The sequence below is a fragment of the Epinephelus fuscoguttatus genome, linkage group LG17 (assembly GCF_011397635.1).
Source record: "Epinephelus fuscoguttatus linkage group LG17, E.fuscoguttatus.final_Chr_v1".
Taxonomy (NCBI): Eukaryota; Metazoa; Chordata; class Actinopteri; order Perciformes; family Serranidae; genus Epinephelus; species Epinephelus fuscoguttatus.
In genome coordinates this window covers 6,077,443-6,090,181 of record NC_064768.1, presented here as the reverse complement: position 1 = coordinate 6,090,181, position 12,739 = coordinate 6,077,443, and the positions used below count along the sequence as shown (strand labels likewise).

The window sequence follows — 12,739 nt, the reverse complement described above, 5'->3', positions numbered from 1 at the left end:
CAAAACATTTCACAACAGTACGAAATGATAGTAATAAAGCAATAATACAGTATGTGAAACTGTTGACAGTAGCAACTCCTCTTTACAGTATCACTGACAATTCTGCCTCCTGCTTCACAGACTAAATTTAAGAAACCAGACAAACTGTCAGTAGCTAATCGCTAACTTAGCATTTTCGTCAGGGCGTCAGCTTCCAGGCCAAGGGGCGACGGAGGCTGATTGTGTACTGACATAGTGAACCAGAAGAGAAACGGGAGTGAGGAAAGTAAACACACAACTAAAGTCAAGAAGACATGAGACTTTAAAAGACGTGTTATATTAGATGAGATCATTTTTTTAGCCACTGAGCTGTTAAGAAGAAACAGTTAGTTAATTGTGTGATTAGGTCGTGTTGTTAATGTGCTCATTGGCTAAGTGGTGTCTTGAACTCCTCTAGTTACCCTTTCTGAATGATGAGCACAGATTAGAGCCGCCTGCACGTAGATTGATACAGGCGCTAAATGTACGAGCAACTTTTTGTCAGGCACAGGCCTTTAGATTTCTACATAACTAAACTCCTTTAAATTTCTCATTAGTGTATTGTCTTATTTTCTGTTTTATTTGTTATGGCCCACATGAAACCTAGCAATGATGTTTCCTATGAACTTTTGTGATTGAAGTGTTAGGGTCAGGTTTAGTAGATGTGAATTAGTTTGGTTGCTAAGAGTTGCATGTTAGGCAATTTAAATAATTAGCATAATAAATAAATTGATCCCCCCCAAAACAGAAATGGCCATAATTTTGCTTCTGATTAACTTTTAAAGTTGAAATAACAAGTCTAACTCCATGTTTATGACTTCCAGAAATCCGTTTGTTAACACGGTGCAGTTATGCATCCTTTCCTCATTAGCATAAGGTATGTAAAAAAATGTTTCGGAAATAGCTATATTTTGGCTTTTAGACAACTAAGAAAGGTGATCTCCGAGTTTAAATGTATGTTTTGATGTCAAGAAATCCATCTTTTGCAATAACTAAATCATGCATTTTCTAATTCGCATAATTAGTCAGTGTGTAATGGCACACAAAGAAACGATGACATGAAAGATGAAACGGCGACATGAGACTGGACGTTTGTCAGAGCTGTTACACCCATAATAATCAGGTGTTTCTACCATTAGCTGATGTGTGAGATTTGCACCATAAATGTTCACAGGAAACAACATTACTGAGTCCAAGAAATTTCCAGTAATCTATCAATACAAGTCTAAATTATGCACCCCACACTGACATAAAAGCTACAACAGCAAAACATTAAATACAATGCAATGAGAGACATTAAAGATTCAGTACTCCATAAATGTATAGTCAGTTGTCACCTCTTGTGTAAACAGCAGTTTAATGAACCAGGAAACACTACGAATGATCCAATTTAAAGTTGTTTCGGAGATTCTTCTCATGTCAATCTATAAATACTAGGGATGTCCTGATCAAGTTTTATGCCACTAATCCCCATCAGAGTCATTTAATATTCTTGGGAACATAAATTCAGGGTGTCACACAGAGGCACCAATTTTGTTGGGAACAACAATATTAGGCCTCACCAAGGGGACACCATTAAAGTTGTAAACTGGCTATCGGAAATAATTAATATTATTAATAATAATTAATTACGTTAAATAACGTGACTTAATTAACATTAAATCCCCTCGTCGGGCACCATTCCTGGAAAGGGAAAATGATAGCCAGTTAAAGATCTCAGTCTCATAAAATATGCTAAACTATTAATTTTGAGTTTTGATTAATAATTACATTAATGATAATAACCAAAATTAACAGTAACGCCTCAAGAATTTCAGAGTTCTTGACGCAGCAGAGGTGGACTATTCATTCACTCTTGTGCAACATTAAATAGACAGCAGGTATGATTCCAAAGAATTATATTTATTCACAAAGTAAGCAAAGCAAAACCAAAAGACAAATTCTAACTAACTATATACAAGCTTGGTGTGTATGTGTGTGTGAGTGTGAGAGAGAGAGAGAGAGAGAGAGAGAGAGAGAGAGAGAGAAAGAAGAGAAAGAAGAGAAGAGAAGAGAAAGACAAAGGCGGGTGTGGTGATCAAAGAGCTGTTTGGCCTACAAAACAAGATGGCCGAATCAAAGCTGTCTTTGGATCGGGAGAGGTGTTTGTCTGACCGTGTGGTCAGGACAAAAACAAAGGAAAAGAAGCAGGAACTTTGAGATGCCTGTTTGGGTGTAGCTCTGTTGAAAAGAACTAAAAGAAAACCATAAACCCTCATAACAGATATCAGACTGTAAGTCTCCCTCCATCATTTTCAAGTTTAATCTGAGCCAACAGCATGGATGAAATTCTTAATACCCAGCAGAACACTTAACAAACAGCATGTGTTTGACTAAGAAAAGAGACATAACACAACATCTTGTCATTCTGTGAGTAAAAAGTACAATGAGATCTAGTGAGAGTATTCATGTAAGGTTCCCATAGCCTGTGGTGGGGCCTAATGTGATATCTTCTCATGGGGCCCAAAATCCCTGCCGTCGCCCCTGTATGTGATGTACCATGTGTTGTGTCAGTTGTATCTTTTGTATAAATCTTTCTCCACACACTGAGCAGCTGAATGGTTTCTCTCCTGTGTGGATTTTCATGTGTATTTTCAAATTCCCATTGTCACTGAAGGCTTTGCCACACACTGTGCAGCTGAACGGTTTCTCGCCTGTGTGGATCCTCATGTGTTTCCGTAAACTTCCACTCTGTGAAAAAGGTTTCCTACAAAATGAGCAGCTGAATGGTTTCTCTCCTGTGTGAATTCTCACGTGCATCTTCATATTTCCTCGCTCACTGAAAGCTTTGCCACACACTGAGCAGCTGTATGGTTTCTCTCCTGTGTGAATTTTCATGTGCATCTTCAGATTTCCACCATCACTGAAAGCTTTAGCACACACTGGGCAGGTGTATGGTTTCTCTCCTGTGTGGATCCTCATGTGTTTCTGTAAACTTCCACCTTGTGTAAAAGATTTCTTACAAACTGAGCAGCTATAAGGTCTCTCTCCTGTATGAGTTACCATGTGTGTCTTCATATTTGCCCTGCACAAAAATCTTTTACCACACACTGAGCAGCTGAACGGTTTCTCTCCTGTGTGAGATCTCATGTGTTGTTTCAGACTCTCCTTGTGGCCAAATCTTTTGTCACACTCAGAACAACTAAACGGTTTCTCACGAGTGGTACATCTTGAACCACTGACAGAGACTTTATCATTTTTCAGAGAGCTTAAGCCTGATGGAGGGTCTCTGGTCTCCCAATCATCAGTACTGACTTCAGTCTCATTAGAGTCCAAAGAATCATCTTCACTAACTGGTTGCAAATATGTATCTGGATCTGAGTTCCTGGATGGTTCTGCTCCTCCACAGTCCTCTCCATCAGCTCCTGTTCCCATCTGGTCAGTTTGTCTCTGATGAAGCTGTGAGGACTGAGGTATCTCCTCACCCTCGTCTTCATTCTTCGCCAGAGTGAATGTGAAATTGATATCAGCCTCCTCCAGCCCTTGAAGCTGCTCTCCCTCCTGACTGCTCCAGAGTTCCTCCTGTTCCTCTTTAATGTATGGGGGCTCTGGGTCCTCCTGGTCCAGACTGGAGTTCCACTCCTGCTGCTCAGGAGAAACCTCTTCTTTAACCACCAACAGCTGCTGGACGTCTGTGGAGAATAATGAGATACACAAATACACACTGAGAAAAACTGTGCTAACTAGGGGTCTAACAGATCCAAGGACAAGCTGACACATGCTGCACTGAAAAGAGTCCAATGAGAATAGTTTTGTGGATGGGCATGGCAAAATGGCTTAACCATGCCCTTTAAAGAGCAGCTCCATGGCATGTTTCATCGACATGCACAAAAATTGGTATGCACATGTATCACACACTGATGCACAAAAAAGCATCTTGGACTCACAGGCGAAACCCAACAAGAAGTCGGCAGTTTTGAATTTCCCGGTCAATTTTTGGAATTTCCATGCTACACATTTGAACAAATTCCTCCTATAGACATAATCCAATTGACTTCAAAACTGGTGTATACCCTCTAGACAACTTTGTGATCAAAGTTATTAAAAGATTTGGTCAGCATTGAACGGTGTGGTCTTGGCATGGCATCAAACATTTATGTCTCGCCATGACCACATAAAATTCCTATAACTTTCGCATAAATGTTTCAATCTGCACCACACTTCACAGGTTTGATAATAGTCCCGCCCTGAAAACATATATATGATTTTATTTTAGTCATACACATAGTGCCACCTACTGGCAACAGGAAGTACGTTTTTTCAGACACTTATCTTTTGATTTACCTGAAATTTACATGCTGTGGTCTATGTTTGATTTACAAAAACATGACGTATCATTAGTGCGTTCTCCAGTGCCCTCTAGTGGAAAGAAGAAGTGGTACAAAATGTGAAATAGCTCATTCCACTGCCTACACTACTGTGCACTCACACCAAAAGCGTCATGAGCGTCATAATTTTCAGCCATTCATTTTCAATGTACGCTTGCTACAAAGGGCGTCAGGAGCGTCGGCTGCAGCGAGCGGCGCGATGCCAGCGACCAGAGCGTCAAGTAGAAGTTGAGAGAAGCTGAACTTTATGCAAATGAGCAGCGCCGCTGCCGAAGCAGCAGCCAATTGCAGCAGCCAATTGCAGACTGGGATTCGGGTACAGAGGTCTGGGCTCTCCCAGAGCTGTACGAGCCGGTGAAATTCACCGTGGAGTTGCCGGGTTTGCAGAACTCTGTGGACCCAGATGGCCTGATGGCTCCGGGCCCTTGGTTTCCTCAGCAAATGCAATACAAAGGAGGCTTCCGAAAGTGCGATTAATGAGCTCCCGCTTATTTACCACCAATTACATTTCTCAGTGGTTCTACGTGCCAACAGGAGAGTAAAATCATAATTATAAAAGACTCATAAAGGCAATACTGACTGTGTTTATTAGCATTATTTTAATTGTGCAATGAAAGTCATGGATAATACAAAGTGAAGACATAAATGATATATTTGTTCATCCTTGTAAAGTGAACAGCTGTGTCAGCCTTGATGGACACATCTGCAGCAGCCGGCCCCGTCCCTTTGGCTGCTACAAGCGCCTGCTGGAGCTGCTGCCAAGCAGCGTGATGCCAGCGACATGATCGACCGCTGGCACTCATGACGCTTTTGGTGTGAATGCACAGCTTTGGCTATGCCACCTCAATCCTGTGTGCAGTGTTTGGTTTTCACAGAAATGAAATGAACTGCCACATCCGCCGGCATCCTGACAGCACCCCCGAGTTGTGCAGAGGTGTGAGGGCCCATTCATCGCTGCTTGCAGCTTTAATATCTGATCATCTTTGTTTACATTATGTTCACTAACGAGTAATTTCTGGTTAATTTAAAGTTTATTATGCTTAATCGATTCTATTTTGTGCCTTTTTTGTCTCGTTTGTTGTCTTTGTGTTTTTTTATCTGATAAGTATTTGATATTTGCCTTCTTATATTTGAACATCATCAATGGTAAAAAACCCCAAAACAAAACAAGACAGTGGACAAACAGTTCATTAATAGGCTCGTTCGAGATGAACTGCACCTCGCCTGGAAAGTAGAGGAGAAGCAGGTGAAGTCTGACAGTTTCCCAACAGTTTCCAGCAGCCTTCAGTCTGTACAGGAAGTTACAGACACACTAACATCCTGTCTGGAATGATGTCAATTCATTAAAAAAGTGATCAGACCCATATATCAGTTTGTTTTCAGTCTCCAGTTGTTTTAATTATGATAGATTGATTTATTAAAATGCTTTACAGGTGATCTGTAGTTTATGTTCATGGTTTATCCTCCATTTGATATGAATTCTCCTGTAAATCAGCACCATATCAGTTTGACCTGTCCCCTCAACTACACAGGCTGAATAAACTGTGTTTGACTATAAGGTTCATATTTTATACAAGACAACAGCTTTCATTAAACATCAGTCAGATACAGTCAGGGCTTCACATCTGTACACGTTAGTTTAAGAATCCTCACATCCCACTGACCACCAGTCTCTATGTTGCTAAATACTTCAATAATTTAAACCGTCCAATATTAATATACAGTAGACTCTAGTTTATGATTAATATATTCAGTCTCTGACAACTAAACTTCACCATCAGTCACACAACATGTTTTCTGTTCACAGAATAAACCTTCAGATCAGACAAATACAATCTTAATCTCTAAAATTCAACAAAAATGAATAGTTTATCTAAAACGTCATCTTGTTGAGTCGACATCTAAACCAATCAGCTGTTAGATCAGGTGAGAGCCAGGCGGTGCAGTCGGTGTAGAGCAACTGCAGTGCCTGGCTCTAAAAACTGTGGCCGCCTCGCTCTCGTGGTTTTATCGCCGTCCACTTTTGTAATACGTCAGAGCAAGTCGGGATGAAGTCGGACACAAAACTAACCAGCATGCATTGTGCTCCGATCGCCAGTGATCGAATCTGTGCAGGCCTGGCTCATCTTGAACGAACCTAGTATTTCCTGTCCTATACTATTAGATTAAAGAGTAACTAAACCCTAAAACCATTTTTTCAGCTGATAATTATTGTTACTGGTAGTATAGTAGTGTTACTGACTCATCCTGCTCAAAATCTTGACAGTTTAGTGCAAACTGTTGAAAATCTACATTTTATTTTAAAAATGTGCTATGGAGTGCCCTCTACAGCTTGCAACCTGGTTACTACATTTGAATTTACAATACATTACATTGGAGGCGAATGATTCTTTTTCGGGGCGAATGACGTCACTAACTGTCCACGCTAAAGCCTGCCCTCCTCCCTTTACTCCTCCCCTTACTATAAAACCATTCTGTCCACAGTTATCAAACTGATAGCGAGTAAGTTGGATCAGAGCAGAGAGAGTAGTAGAACAGAGAGAATAGCTAGTAATTTGTTGAACTGTATTGTTAGCATAGTGTATTTCAGTGTAGGTTTACAGTTAGCAGTGTGTGTATAGTATTTAGGTTAGTTGGTCAAGGAGAGGCGCCGAGGCTCGGGAGTATATGTGCGGGGCTGCGAGGGAGGGAGGGAGGGAGGGGTGGATGGATGTGGTGGGCTGCTGCGTAGTGAGCCCAGGCTCTCAGAGAGGGAGAAATAGAACCAAGTAGGATAAAATAAGTCAAAGTGTGGAGAAGGGGACCGGCTGAGCTCCGGCCGCCTTCCCTTCTGCCTGTGTGACACAGTAAGGGGGGGTTTTCCAAGCCACCATCGACACAATGAAAATAAGTAAGTGTGGAGGAGAGGGACCGGGTAAAAAGGCCGACCTCCGGGGAAGCCCTCTCCCCTCTCCCCGCAGCGAGGGACCGCTCTCCAAGGTACCAGTGCTGGGCTGGGTGAAAATAAGCCAAAGTGTGGAGGAGAGGGACCGGGTAAAGAGGCCTGACCTCCGGGGGAAGCCCTCTCCTCTCCCTCCCCCAGCTCCGCCTATCTTTTCCGAATTTTTTTGAAATCAAGCTGTGGGCGGAGTAATGCCCAGAGAGGGGGGTTTAGTTCCCCTTTAAATGATTAATCAGGTGTGTGCTGGGTATGCCGCACACCTGATTAATCACTTAACCCAATAGTATAGGACAGGAAATACTCATGCCTACTTCCTTACAGGAAGTAGTGGTGCTGGTGCACAATGTGAGACAAAAAGGAGCCAAGATGGCACCGCTGTAAGACACTTTTTCTGTGTGCTGCCAAAGCTTTTTTCGTTGAAGACTTGAATTTGCTTGCTTAAGGCCAAGAAACATGTAAATAGTTTTTAAGAATGTTAGAAAATCGCTGTGAGGTCTGTTGGTGAAACTTTGACCCGTTTTTGTTTTGTTTTTTGGGGACTTTTTCTGCCGGACTCTGCCTGCAACGAGCCGACGCTGTTGCTAACCATTGGAGTTGTCTGCTTGCTAGCTCGGTGTCACAAAAGCTGTCTTCAAAAAGGCTCCAACCGCTAATGACTGACTCCGGTGATATGTCAGCTACTTGGGAGGATATGGAAACGGCAGTGGAAGCAATGGAGGCCGCGGAGAGTCTTAAACGGTGCCATATCTACGCCAAACAACATCATGTGGAAGACTCTCCGAGTCCTAACGTTAGCCCACAAAGAAAAGCACCGCGTCGCGAGACGGAGCCCACCAACTCTGTCCTGCTGGCGGCAATTAACAAGCTCGCTGACTAGCAGAACGGTTTCAAGGAGAAGCTGGACTCCATAGAGAAGTCCATAGAAATTAACTTTAAGAGTATTCAAACTCTCTCTACTTCAGTGCAAGAAGAAGGTGGGGGAGCTGGCATCCAAAGTGGACCCCCTGGAGTTACAGATTAAAACTTTGTCTGCTGAAAATAAGAAGCTAGAGGAAAGAGTGAACGACATGGATGCATACTCCAGACGCTGGAACTTGAAGATCTCCGGGATTCCTGAGTCTGAGGGCGAAAATGTGAAAATGACGGTGATTGATCTCTTCTCCCGTGTCTCTCCTGGTCTCGCTGACTCTCTTCAAAAGATGGTGGATATGGCCCACAGACTGGGACCACGGATGAGAAAGGAAGGACAGCATCCACCACGCCGCATCATAGTTCGGCTTTCGTACCGAGCACACCGAGATCAAGTTTGGGCAGACGCTAAAAACTCTGAGGTCCTCAAGCAGAAGAAAGTGAAGATATCAGAAGACTTAACTCAGCAAGTGAGGGAGGCGAGAGCAAAGCTGTGGCCGCTGGTGGAGGAAGCGAGGAAGCACAACAAGAGAGCAGGCTTCAGCAGTCCTTTTGCTATATATATATTTTTTTTATATATCCCCGAGGGGAAATTCAATTTTTCACTCTGTTTGTCAATTACACACAGGTCCGAACACACACATGCACAAACTGGACCATAATGCACCAAGTGGAGAGACGTCAGAGTGGGCTGCCCATGACAGGCGCTCAGGGTGGTTGGGGGGTTCGGTGCCTTGCTCAGGGGCACCTCAGCAGTGCCCAGGAGGTGAACTGGCACCTCTCCAGCTACCAGTTCACACTCCATGTTTTGGTCCGGACGGGGACTTGAACAGGCGACCCTCCGGTTCCCAACCCAGGTCCCTGTGGACTGAGCTACTGCCGCCCCAACTATTATTGCTGGTAAGAAGATTTCAGCCGAGGACTTGACATGAAGGATTTGCATAAGTAGGTAGAATTAACTACCTGGAAAAAATTGATTGTGAAGTATGTAGGCTATATAATAAGCTGCATATTTTCTTTATCTTATTTGCTCTTCCTTATACAAGATGGTTTGAGGATATTTTTTTTGGTTCTGACTTTTTTATTTAAAAATAAAAGAAAAAGAAAAGAGGATAGCTCCTTAACCTGCCTTTGAGAGCAATTGCATTTTCGAAGGTTTACAGTATTTTGGGTTTAAAGAAAACTTTAGGAATATCATAAGTACTCTCTATACTAATATTAATAGCAGTGTATCTTTAGCACATGGTACCTCTCCGCGTTTTGATGTAAAACGTGGGATAAGACAAGGTTGTCCGATTTCGCCTTTCTTATTTTTGATAGCTGCTGAACTTCCTAATTTGTTTATTGTCAATTGTGTGAATGTAGAAGGTATTAAGATAGGTGACAACGTTCTCACCATCAGTCAGCTGGCTAATGATACCTGTCTGTTTCTTCAAAATGAACTTCAAGTCCCTATTGTTATGGATGCCTTTAAAATGTTTTCAGTTGCTTCTGGCCTCACTATTAATAAGAATAAGTGTGAGATAATGACTGTATATGATTCTGACATTCTGTTAATTGATGGTATAACGGTAAAAAAAGTGGTGAAATATCTGGGAATTACGATAAGCAAATCTACAGATGAAAGGATCTCTCAAAAACTTTCTGCCAAACATTGATAAATCTAAATCTATTTTTAATTGTTGGTTACAAAGAGACCTTACTGTTATGGGTCGTATTTACTTTCTAAGGCGGAAGGTTTATCTAAATTAGTGTATCCAGCTTTGTCTATATATTGATCGGAAAACATGTGCAGCTATTGATTCACTCTTATTTAAATTCATTTGGAAGCACAAGACTGTATATGTAAAGAGGAAAACACTTATTAGACAATACTCAGAGGGGGGTCTCAATGTCTTAGATTTCCAAACTATTAATAGTATATTTAAAATCAATTGTTTAGTACACAATAATGCCCCTTGGTTTTTTATCCCCAACTTTCTGTTTGATAAATGTGGTGGTTTAAAGTTTTTGCTTTCATGTAATTTTATCTCAGGTAAACTGCCTGTTAAGCTTGCCACTTTCCATAAACAAGCCCTGGACACATGGAAAATCGCTTTTAAGCACAACTTCTCTCCACACACGTTTATTATGGAATAATCAACATGCTGTATACAAAAATAAGACCATATTTTTTTAAAGACTGGTATGACCAAGGTATTATATTTATTTTTGAGCTTCTGAATGATACTAGGGACCTAGCTACCTATGAAGAATTCACCAACAAACAGGATTAGAAATTTCTCGCTCTTTGCATTTCAGAGTACTTAAAAGTATGCCTACTAACTTGCTATCTCTAATTAAAGCGTCTTGTCTGTATGAACCTTGCTCAGGAATGATTCCTGTCCTGTGGCTTGGTGGAAGGGCTTTTGAGGAACGTTCCTGTAATAATGCTTATATTAGGAGTGTTTTTACTTCTCTTTATAGTCAGTATCCCGACTCCTTTCAGTGGTGGAGAGTGATGTTTCCTAACATCAGTAGGAATGTCTGGACTGAATTTAACAAATTTCTTGTCCCCAGTAAAGTTAAAGAAGTTCATATCAAACTCTTGCATAGATACTATCCTTGCAATGAATTCATTAACAAGTTTAGACCTGATGTGTCACCTTTATGTTCCTTCTGCAAAGAAGTGGATGGATGGATTTATGGATGTCCACATTCTTCTAATTTTTGGAATCAAATATCTTTATTACTTTGGGAGTCTGAGAAGGTCTTGGTCACCATTACAGAAGGTATGGTCTTGTTTTTGAGTGTCGAGTCTAACAATAACAAAATTGATGTGTGATAAAATTGCTGTGTCTGTTGGGTAAATATCATATTCATAAAGCCAGATTTCTTTGGTTTATCCCAAATGAAATTTTGTTTCATGTTGAACTTAAGACTTTTTATGATTCTGTATGTAAAGTACCTAAAAACAAAAAAGCTTTCAAGACATTCTGCCTACTCAAAGATATTGTAGGCCATATTACCAGATAATATATTTTCCCTGCTATGTTTTCTTATTCATTTATTTATTTGTTTTATTTATTTATTTATATATTTACTTACTTACTCTGTTAGTTCTTTTTTATATAATTTGCACATTTTTTGTCTGCTTGTTTGTTTTTTTTATTTTTTTAATTTTTATTTTTTTATGTTTTTTTTTTTTTTTACTTCTCCTTAACAGTGTACTCCCTGTACTTTCATGTTGATACAGCTATTTGTATCGTATTGTACCTTGTCTTAAAGATTTGAATAAAGTTTATGAAAAAAAAAGTGAGACAAGAAACGAAATAAAGTCACAAACAGAAACATTCAACCGTTTGAACGCCGTTCATTTACCGTAACGTTCAGAATAAAGCCGTACTCCTGTTTTAATGGCGGCTGGTCTGAGGTCAGTTTATGCATTGTATGGTTTAAACAGAAGAAGTAGTGAGGGTAACAAACCTGCTCTGTGTAACTGAAGCTGAGGGGTAAAAACAGCGTCCAGTAGTTTCCGTTGTCGCTCGTTCTCCTCACTTGATCTAGAAAGTTCCTCCTCGTACTCTGCTATCGTTCTTTCAAACAGCCCAAATATCTCTTCAGCAGCCGCAGTTAGTCGCTGCTTCACCAACGCTCTCAGCATTTGGGCTTTAGACATTTTAGACTTTGTCTCCACGTCAAAACACCGCTTGCTCTCCATCAGTCACTCTGACAGGCGCTGTGTTGCTAACTTCCGTCCCCGTCAATCTGTTTCCAGCTAGCATGCTAAGCTGACTTAAATAGCTTTGTAGGCTACCGGGAGATGGAAAAACATTCAGGAAAACGATTCGGACATACAGCGGCTCTGATGGATCACTGCTGCTAGAGCTCACACACACTTTCTCTACAACAAATACAAGGGGGCAAAGACGCCATCTTGAGAGTGAGGACAACCTCTTCCGGCGCGATTGAATTTCTGAACTTCAAAATAAAAGTCCCCATATTTGTTTATCATAACAGACCTAAGACCTCATAGAAAGACAGTGACACAAATTCACCCACTATTGTTTCTAAAATCTAATCTTAGTGTTATGTATCTATACGCATTGCAATACAGAGGACCATCTCTTTGGAACAGCCTCCTTCCATCATACAATCATCATCATTATCCAAAAAACATCTGAGAAGGACTCTTAAGACTCTGAACACTTTGAGTTATTTGTAATTGGTTTATGTTTTGTTGTTGTTGTTGGAAATTGTACATCTCGAATCATTTTGTAGTACTTATTTATTAGTTTTATCCTTTTCTTTTTATGTATTATTGTTGTTATTTAATAGAGGAGGTGTCTTCATAAGCCATTTTTGGCTTCTAATCTCTCTTGCACAGTGTTTTAACTTTTCATTTAATTTGCTGTATTTTCGATACATGTATGTACAACTAAACTAAACGTGTCATCATCTTTAAATTATCTGACACACAGCAATACAATTTGATAATATAATTTGCATTTTATGCAGCATAATC

The 12,739-nt window shown here is 40.6% G+C and overlaps 1 protein-coding gene across 1 annotated transcript; it reads right to left on the bottom strand.

The window, feature by feature from the left end:
- Positions 1-1,899: 1,899 nt before the first annotated feature.
- LOC125904273 (zinc finger protein 32-like) lies at positions 1,900-12,210 on the bottom strand. The gene is made up of 2 exons (XM_049601591.1): positions 11,701-12,210; positions 1,900-3,689 (listed from the first exon to the last, which is right to left on the bottom strand). Exons 1-2 carry the CDS (start codon positions 11,933-11,935, stop codon positions 2,512-2,514), a joined length of 1,413 nt encoding a protein of 470 aa, XP_049457548.1. The 5' UTR covers positions 11,936-12,210; the 3' UTR covers positions 1,900-2,511.
- Positions 12,211-12,739: the final 529 nt, after the last annotated feature.

Bases quoted from the DNA above. Each gene is read 5' to 3' on its own strand.
- LOC125904273 (XM_049601591.1), bottom strand. From the start codon at position 11,935: ATGGAGAGCAAGCGGTGTTTTGACGTGGAGACAAAGTCTAAAATGTCT. The intron at 3,690-11,700 runs GTTTGTTACCCT...TATTCTCCACAG, and splicing joins GCTTCAGTTACACAGAGCAG to ACGTCCAGCAGCTGTTGGTG.